This window comes from Chlamydotis macqueenii, chromosome 5 (genome assembly GCF_036417535.1).
Source record: "Chlamydotis macqueenii isolate bChlMac1 chromosome 5, bChlMac1.mat, whole genome shotgun sequence".
Lineage (NCBI taxonomy): Eukaryota > Metazoa > Chordata > Aves > Otidiformes > Otididae > Chlamydotis > Chlamydotis macqueenii.
The window spans coordinates 28,565,342-28,573,592 of record NC_141560.1 but is presented as its reverse complement, the minus strand read 5'-3'; the positions used below and the strand labels follow the sequence as shown (position 1 = coordinate 28,573,592).

The 8,251-nt window shown below is 40.8% G+C and overlaps 1 protein-coding gene across 4 annotated transcripts in view; it reads left to right on the top strand.

Moving 5' to 3' along the window:
* Positions 1-8,251, top strand: part of PRORP (protein only RNase P catalytic subunit) — a 53,156-nt gene that overhangs the window by 116 nt on the left and 44,789 nt on the right. Inside the window, exons 1-3 of one of the 4 annotated variants that reach the window (XM_086747920.1) lie at positions 5-68; positions 562-1,970; positions 4,830-4,877. In XM_086747920.1, the coding sequence (XP_086604046.1) occupies positions 970-1,970; positions 4,830-4,877 (1,049 nt within the window). In that variant the 5' untranslated portion in view covers positions 5-68; positions 562-969. Of the gene's footprint in view, positions 1-4; positions 69-192; positions 467-561; positions 1,971-4,829; positions 4,878-8,251 lie in introns of those variants that run through there. The other 3 variants (XM_086747918.1, XM_086747919.1, XM_086747916.1) reach the window with 3 other exon arrangements.

Sequence of the window (8,251 nt, the reverse complement as noted above, 5' to 3'; positions counted from 1 at the left end):
GTAGGCCCGCCCCGGAGAGCTAGGGGCGCAGCTTGCACCGGGACCGCGCTTCGTTACGCTCTGGCGGGGTAAAGGCGGGGGGAAGGGGAGAGGGAGAGAGGGAGAGAGGGACTTTCCCAGCAGGCAGCGCGATGGCGTGGTCGGCCGCTGTGCACGCTGGGAGTTGTAGTGTACGGGGGGCGCGGACGGGGTCTCCTCGTGAGGCGCAGCAGCTGCCTGCCCGGCTGCCGGTGAACCTCGCGATATTTACCGGGATTGTTATAACCTAACAATTACGTATCTTAATTGCTGTCAGTGGTGTTGCTCTGCCTCGTTGGCAGCGGCGTTACCAAGGAATTACGATAGGGGAAACCGGTTAAACGGAAATTTGTCACAAGTTGAAAGGTACGAGGGAACGAACATAGGAATCCTGTGGTGGGACTGCCTGAGGGGTTGGGATTGGGATTCCTGACATGAAATTGTCCAGGTACCTTGAACTTTGTGTTTGCTAGCATGCACGTGTCACTATAATAGGAAAGCATGGACCAGGTGGTGATATTGCAGTGTTATTTTTATTTTTAGGAAACCTTCTGACTCGGCTTGGATCAAAGCAGGAAGAAAAAACTTGCACGTTTTGTCTATCTGCGTCAGAGCTGCCTGTCTGCGTACCACATGCTCAGTACACATCTCTACAGCAACCCTCAAACAGAAATTATAAGCTGCCAACCTGCAAAGCATTTTCTTTAGGAAGAAAGATACCCTCATTTTGGATGAATGTTCTGACAGTTTGAGAGACTGATTTTTGTGAAAATAGATTTTTACTATGTTTTGTACGAGGCAGAAACAACTCGTAGAGCAAGCATTTTGAAACTGAAGCTTATACAGCTTGATGACCCTTGGGCTTTTGTAATAAACATCCCCATGCAAACTGCACTTTCCATTTTATAACTTCCTTAGATACAGTGAGCTAATAGATAATTTCTTCTTGTGATGGCACTCTTGTCTCAAACTAGTCAGCAGGGTTTTCAGGCTTTGCTATGGAAATGCCGTATGTTCTGGCCTGTTTCAAGATGCCAACAGCTGTTTGCTGTCTCTTTCAACATCCCCAATAGGGAAAAGGTTAGCTATTTCTGTTTTGTGACATCTTCCAGCACTGCGGTACCAGTGGATCCCAAAGGAACTGATGTCTTGCCTACGAAGAAAAGTTCTGAAATTGATTATGAAGTAGAAAAAGGATGGGATGAGGAGACTAAAGAAATATCTGAAGGGAAACTCCACTTTTCTTCCCCTGTTGGAGCTCCAAAAAAATGGTTAATGAGACAAGGTCTGTCAAGACATAAGTTTACCAATGTACAGCCTCCAGAAAAACCTTTGCAGGCTGAGGAATGGAACAGACTGAGGGAAAGCTTTCGGTCACCTGAAATATTTGAAGAAGTGATGTTTAACAGTATGGTCAAGTGCAACAGCCCCATTGATGTGGCTAAGTCCTTGCTGACCCATGTGGCAAAGAGTAATGGTGACATTGCATATAATTTGTTGGTCAAATATCTGGCATTGTGTGTCCAGCAGGGGCAGACTTCAGAAATTCAAGACATGTATGATATAATGAAAACCAGATTTAGGATTTTAGAAAGTGGTGCTTACAGCCTTTTTATTAGGGGGCTGAGTAATTCAGATCAATGGAGAATGGCCTTGACTCTTTTGGAAGAAGTAAAAAAGATCATGACTCCCTCACGGACAAATTATGAATCCTGTATCAAAGCAGCCAGCCGTCACCAAGAAATGAATCTCGCATTTGAACTTTACCATGAAATGTTGGCTAAGGATTTGGTGCCAACCTTAGATGTCCTGCAGGCCTTTTTTGACTACAGCAGGGGTATGAAAGGTGCTGACTTACAGAAAGAGCTGTTTGGTATCCTCTTATATTTGAGAGAGAACCAAATATACCCTCACAAAACATTTATGCGGAGTATAAAGCTATGGTTTGAAAGGTAAATAATGTTTCAATAGCAACCTCCAGTTCATGAGGATGGGATTCAGATTATTCCATAGATCAATTCCAATAAGATCCCTCAACATCTCATTTTGATTGTTGCTTCTTCATGAGAGACACATTGTCATGAAAAGATACATTTTATTTTTGCTCCAGATTAGTGTGAAACTGTAAAATTCTTACTGATTTCACCTTTTCTTGAAAGATTTTACCTGTTAAATATTACTCCTTGTTACAGAGAGTAGGAAATTGATGGGTCATGGCTGTCCAAACTATCCAACTTCCATCTTTTTCTGGCGTTAGTACATAAGGAATATTGACAGGTATGAGGGCTTTTCGTCTAATCTGTTGGAATGTAGAAGCAGTAAGTTATTTGAAAATTAGATTGTTTCTCTCTTTAAAGGAAACAGGCAGCAAATTTAGCATATGTTAAGTAAAAATTAAGTGTTGACTTCGTATTGAATAATAGGAATAATCTTAATAGGAGCTCTTTATTTTATCACAGTACTTAGCAGGCCATGCAATTTGCTTTCATGAGTAGTGATGGTAGGACTCTGCAAATGACAACTAGTACGCTGCGCATGCACAGAGTGGTTAATCGAGGCCCACTCCATATTTGTCATGCTGTTGTATGTGAGCCCATCTATGACTTTTTTTAACTGTTGGCTTTGGTTTATGTGAGCTGTATAGCCATTTCACAAGTTAGTCTACCTGGACAGAAAATATGGCTGTGGGAATGCACTACCACTATTAGGATGGTTTATACTGCTGTCCCCTAGCTGTTTTCTTTGCTGGGAACAGCTAGGGAGCAGACAGAGTAAACTTCAGTCGAGATGAACTGTTTTAGTGGGTGAAAATCTGTGGTGGGGTGCCATTTTCCCATTGAGTAGAGATGGACTTAACTGTGTGTGCCGCATACTGCATGCACAGGAAACTCAACATAATAAAAAGTCCTTGGCAAGGAGACTGCAGAGGCAAGTGGTATGTTGCAGAGCTATGTATAAGGAGTTGGCTGGATTTCCACACTAAAAGAGTTGTGGTTAATGGCTCGATGTCCAAGAGGAGACCAGTGACGAGTGGCGTTCCTCAGAGGTTGATATTGGGCCCGGCCCTGTTTAACATCTTTGTCAGCGACATGGACAGTGGGATAGAGTGCACCCTCAGCAAGTTTGCCGATGACACCAAGCTGTGTGTTGTGGTTGACACGCTAGAGGGAAGAGATGCCATCCAGAGGGACCTTGACAGGCTGGAGAGGTGGGCCAAGGCAAACCTCATGAAGTTCATCCAGGCCAAGTGCAAGGTCCTGCACATGGGTCATGGCAATCCCAGGCACAAATACAGGCTGGGCGGAGAATGGATTGAGAGCAGCCCTGAGGAGAAGGACTTGGGAGTGCTGGTGGATGAAGCAGGTCAACATGAGCTGGCGATGCGCCCTTGTGGCCCAGAAGGCCAACCGCATCCTGGGCTGCATCAAGAGGAGCATGGCCAGCAGGTTGAGGGAGGTGATTCTCCCCCTCTAGTCTGCTCTGGTGAGACCCCACCTGGAGTACTGCATCCAGTTCTGGAGCCCCCAACACAAGAAGGACATGGACCAGTTGGAGCGAGTCCAGAGGAGGGCCACAAAGATGATCAGAGGGCTGGAGCACTTCTCCTATGAGGACAGGCTGAGAGAGTTGGGGCTGCTCAGCCTGGAGAAGAGAAGGCTCCGGGAAGACTTACAGTGGTCTTCCAGTACCTAAAGAGGGCCTACAGGAAAGATGAGGAGAAACTCTTTAGCAGGGCCTGTTGTGATAGGACAAGGGGTAATGGTTTTAAAATAGAGGGAGGTAGATTCAGATTAGATTGGTTGAAAATAAATAAGCAGTTCCTGTGGAGTTCCCAAAAAGAAATAGTCTGATTACTTCTAGCACTGTTAGTCTTGCAAAAATGATGCAGACTGGGAGGTAACTTTTGCTGACAAAGGAAACAGATGGTACAGTAAGCACAGAAGTAAGCTCTGTGAGTGTAACTGAATAGGTATTAGTTCTAAAAAAATATTTTTCTGAAGAGCAAAGCAGCACTGACTTCTAGTAGTGGGTAAAGCCAGATCCAGTACAGAGATCTGAGTGTGCAACAAAGAATCACGGTATTTCCTGTTGCGTATTGTCTGTGTAAGAAAACTAAAGAACCGCTATGTATCGGCGTGAGAAATGGGAAAGGCGGGCAGAAACAGGACAGTTATTCCAAAGCCCATAGTATGTGTGATTGTGCAGCCTATGATAAAAAACACAGTGGCAAAGAGAGAGGTGTCTGCAGTTGCATGTTGGCATGGGTATTCCTGTTCTGCCACCTGTTCTGTTTTGGATCTCGTGGCCAAAATGGAATATTTACACCACCATGATGGTGGCTGTGGTAGTGGTGGTGACAATGGTCATACGGAGTCAAAAAGTCTCAATGGAGTATTTTGGTATGAGCATATCTTTTTTTAATCTCTCAGGACGATATCTGCATAGAAATCTTGGTTCCTGCTTTCCCATCTGGTTCTGAGGTGCATTATGAATGTGTAGGGCAGCAACTCAAAAATTGTCAGTGCAGCCTGGTTATTTGTATGGTTCTTAATATCTGGGGACAACATAAATGGGGGAGATTGAGGGTGTTAGTTCTCTGCATGTTGTTAAGTGTTGGTTCTTTATATAATATTTTCAGGTATTGCTAAATTATATATGAATCTTTGTATGATTTCTTTGCAGGGGAGACTATTGATTGGCCTTTTCTTTCTAAATGTTGACCAAAATAGCATTATTCTTTATCTGTAATTTAAGTGTTGTTAAATACAAATCTAATGTTTTTATTTATTTTTCCCTCTGTACATATTTAGTATACCAGGAGAGAACTGGAGAGGACACTTGACCAGCATTAAAGACAGGTAAATGCAACATGTTATTTAAATGTGAGGTGTTGTCTTTGATCTTGAACACTTCTGTCATAAATAGAAAAAATAGCTTTCCTTACGTAAGAAAATATTTTAATCCTTGAGATGCATCTTGGCTGTGTACATAGGATTTCCCAAACTCCAGTTTCCAGCTCATTCTTGTGCATTAAACAAGGCCCAACATGCACAATTGGAAAGGAGTTATGCTAAGCAGAGCCAAGACAGGAAAACATAGAGAAAAATAAGAGCTGCCATTTTACTGGGTGGCTTATTTGTTTACTGCTTAGGAATTAAAGACTTACTTTTTTGGTTGGCTTTATAATACCATTGTTTAACAGGGTATTTAACAGAGCAACTTTGGTGTGTAACCAGATGTCTTCTTGAAAACTGATACATACTCACATACTGCAGTTAATTTGTACAGATGGAAGGGTTCTCCCTTCCCACCTCACTTTCAGTGAAGACAAAATGATTCTAATATTTGGTTTTCACAGCAATAACTTGTGTATGTGCTTCTATTACAGCACATTTTTCTTAACGTCTATAAATTCCTATTTTAAATGTTACTCTATTTGAAATCTAGTTCTGTGTTTTTGTAGCAATTTGACAACTGTAAATGTATTAATTATAAGAATGTCTCCAACGGATTATGAGGGGGTTTTTTTTGGTGGCTTATAAAAATACATGCTCTGAAGTAAGAGCACATACAGAGTCTGCTGCTTTTTAAGCCCATGAAATAACAGCGTAACTCCCTGCCCTAAGAGTAGGGGTTGGTCACTGTAAGATGGATTATTATTATGCATCTGTGTGTGTATGTGTTACTGTACTGTATTATGATAATTCCCCAAATTCTAGACAGCCTTTTTCAGCCTTTAGAGTTTTAAAATTCCAAAGTTGATTGTCGGTTAACAGGTAGCTTGTTATCTTACTGTCTGTAAACACTGTTACAGACTGAGAGCTAAACTAACTTATATCACCTCACATTTTATCATGGATTAAGAATCTGTGAACAAAGTGGTGACAAGGTGCTATATAGTAGTTATTTTGTGGTAACTGTATGAACACTTTTTATTTTAAAATAAGAACATTTGAGGTAGCCTACTTGGATAAGAATTTGAATAAAATTAAAATGATTTCAAGAAAAGAAAAATAATGTAGGAATTTTGTTGTGTTTACATTAAATAACTGATGACAGAAAAGTTCCTTAGGATTTAAGAAAGAAAAAAAAAATGTTGGTTTTGTTGAGTTTTTTGTGAGGTTTTTTTTTTTATCCTAATCATGAAGGACAAAGCCCTTAAGATATCTCTGAAACTCGTGGAGATTGTTACTAGACTTGTCTCTGCAGTCAGCATAACTGATGTCTTAAAACATGAGTCTTGAGTTAAAAAATCCAGAACTATTTTTTTGCTAAACTAAGCTTGACAATTTAATAGGCTCGTTCATAGGTCATTCTGATTTTGTATGAATACTGGCAATTATCTCTAAGATACTCATATCCAGGGTATTTTGTTCTTCCTCTAGCACTGAGGTCCTAGTTTCTTTGAACTGTGATAGTCAGAAGCTTGAACCTTCTGCAAACAGACTTTGAAGTTTACTGACCATTTTTCTTCAAGAGTTACAAAAGCTTTGGATTTCCAAGGTCAGCTATAGAAAGCTGCAGTTCAAGTTTTTTGAGCTTACATTCAAATTACTGTAGCACATCTGACTTCATGTTTGATACGTAGGTGCCATTATACTCCAAATCTATCTCAAAAAAGTAGTTAAACGGTCACTTAGCTGTAAGGACAGCTAGATATTCTGCAGAGGTGAAAGCCTTCTCTCTGGGAATTTATTGGCATGAAATCCTAGAATAATCAATGAGGAGTTACAAGAATAGCAAGGTAATTTTAAAGGTATGGTTGTAAAAAAACAGCAGTTAGACTAAGGGTCCAGTCTTGCAAGATGCAGCATGTTTCTTGTGCCTGTTTTGCCTCTGCTCCTTTTGGGAATCCACATTGAGAATTCACAAGAAGAAACTGGCTTCAGGAGCTTTGGCTGTTGATAGGTGACTGGGGTGGGTTGATCTGTTGGGGTTTGGGGAGGTTTGGTTTTTTCAGGTAATCTCAAAGTGGTAGTTGCAGAAGGATCCAGGTTCACAGTAGGACAGGTCCTTAAACTTTAGGCTTAATGATTTTGAAATAGTCTTCTAACAGTTCGTTAGGCCTTTCTTCTCTATAGCCAAATGGTGAAGTTCCTTAATGCAGTGAGGTGTATTTAACGGTAACTTTATAGCTATATGAGCAGCCACTCTCATTGCTTATATTAATACGTAGGCTGAGCCTGCGGCCTGGCCGCAGCAGGTTGACCAACTGGAGCGTATTGTTTGTATGCAGCAGTGAATGTCCATTGTTGGTATTCCATGCATAGCTTTTTTTTTTTATTCAGTAAATGCACTGCCAGCATTGCAATTAATGCAGTCTTGGCTTATTGTGTGTGCATTAAAGTATGTCAGACCTCAACTGCTGGGAGAATTTAACATTTCTGATTGCCAAGGTTTTAGAAAATTACAATGACTTAGCTTTGGCATCTCTAGGATCTCCCTGTGGAGACAGCCAGGGTAGAATAATTCGTTCCATTTAAAGCTCAAGTCCTACAATTCAGTTCTGAGTTTGTGCTTGTGAAAATAAGATATTTGGATGGATTTAGAGAAGAATGGTTACTCTTTTGGTTCAAACTGTGACAGCTGGGTGAACATGGGCTTCTGAACAAAGCATGATAGAAAGGAAAAATGTGAAACATCAACATGTCCTGCATGTAAGAGAAACTTAAATAGGAGCAAGCAGCAAAAAGGTTGTTTGTCAGCCAGTAAGAACCAAAGACCCATTCAGATGAAGTGTGATTGTGTTGCCTGCTGGAGAAGCTACTAGATTCTGCTTATTTTCTTGGTACTGCGGCTGGAGCGTCCAGTCTGGTGATGAAGATGCAAGCTGGACTTCATGTCTAATATTCTTGGCAGAAGTGCTTATGGACTTTAAAGAGGACAAAGGTGTGACTGACTCTGTGAATTTCCTTACTGTATGTTAATGTCCTATCTGACAGTTTATTTTTTCTTTTTCACACAGTTATTAAAGAGTTAAACTTGGAAAAATTTCTAGTTTTAACCCGCAATCAGAGATTGTAGGACATGCAGTGAACATATATTTGTAGCTCATTGGTTTGTCTTTGGAAAGTTTATCTGCAAAAATTCAAGATAAGTTGTTTGGTTTGGTGTTTTGTTTTTTTGTTTGGTTGGTTTTTTTCTTTTTAGGAAAGAAAAAAATATCAATGTAGTTCAGCATTCAAGCACTGAGACGCAGGTTGTTTTGTCTCAGTCCTCCACTATTTCCCCA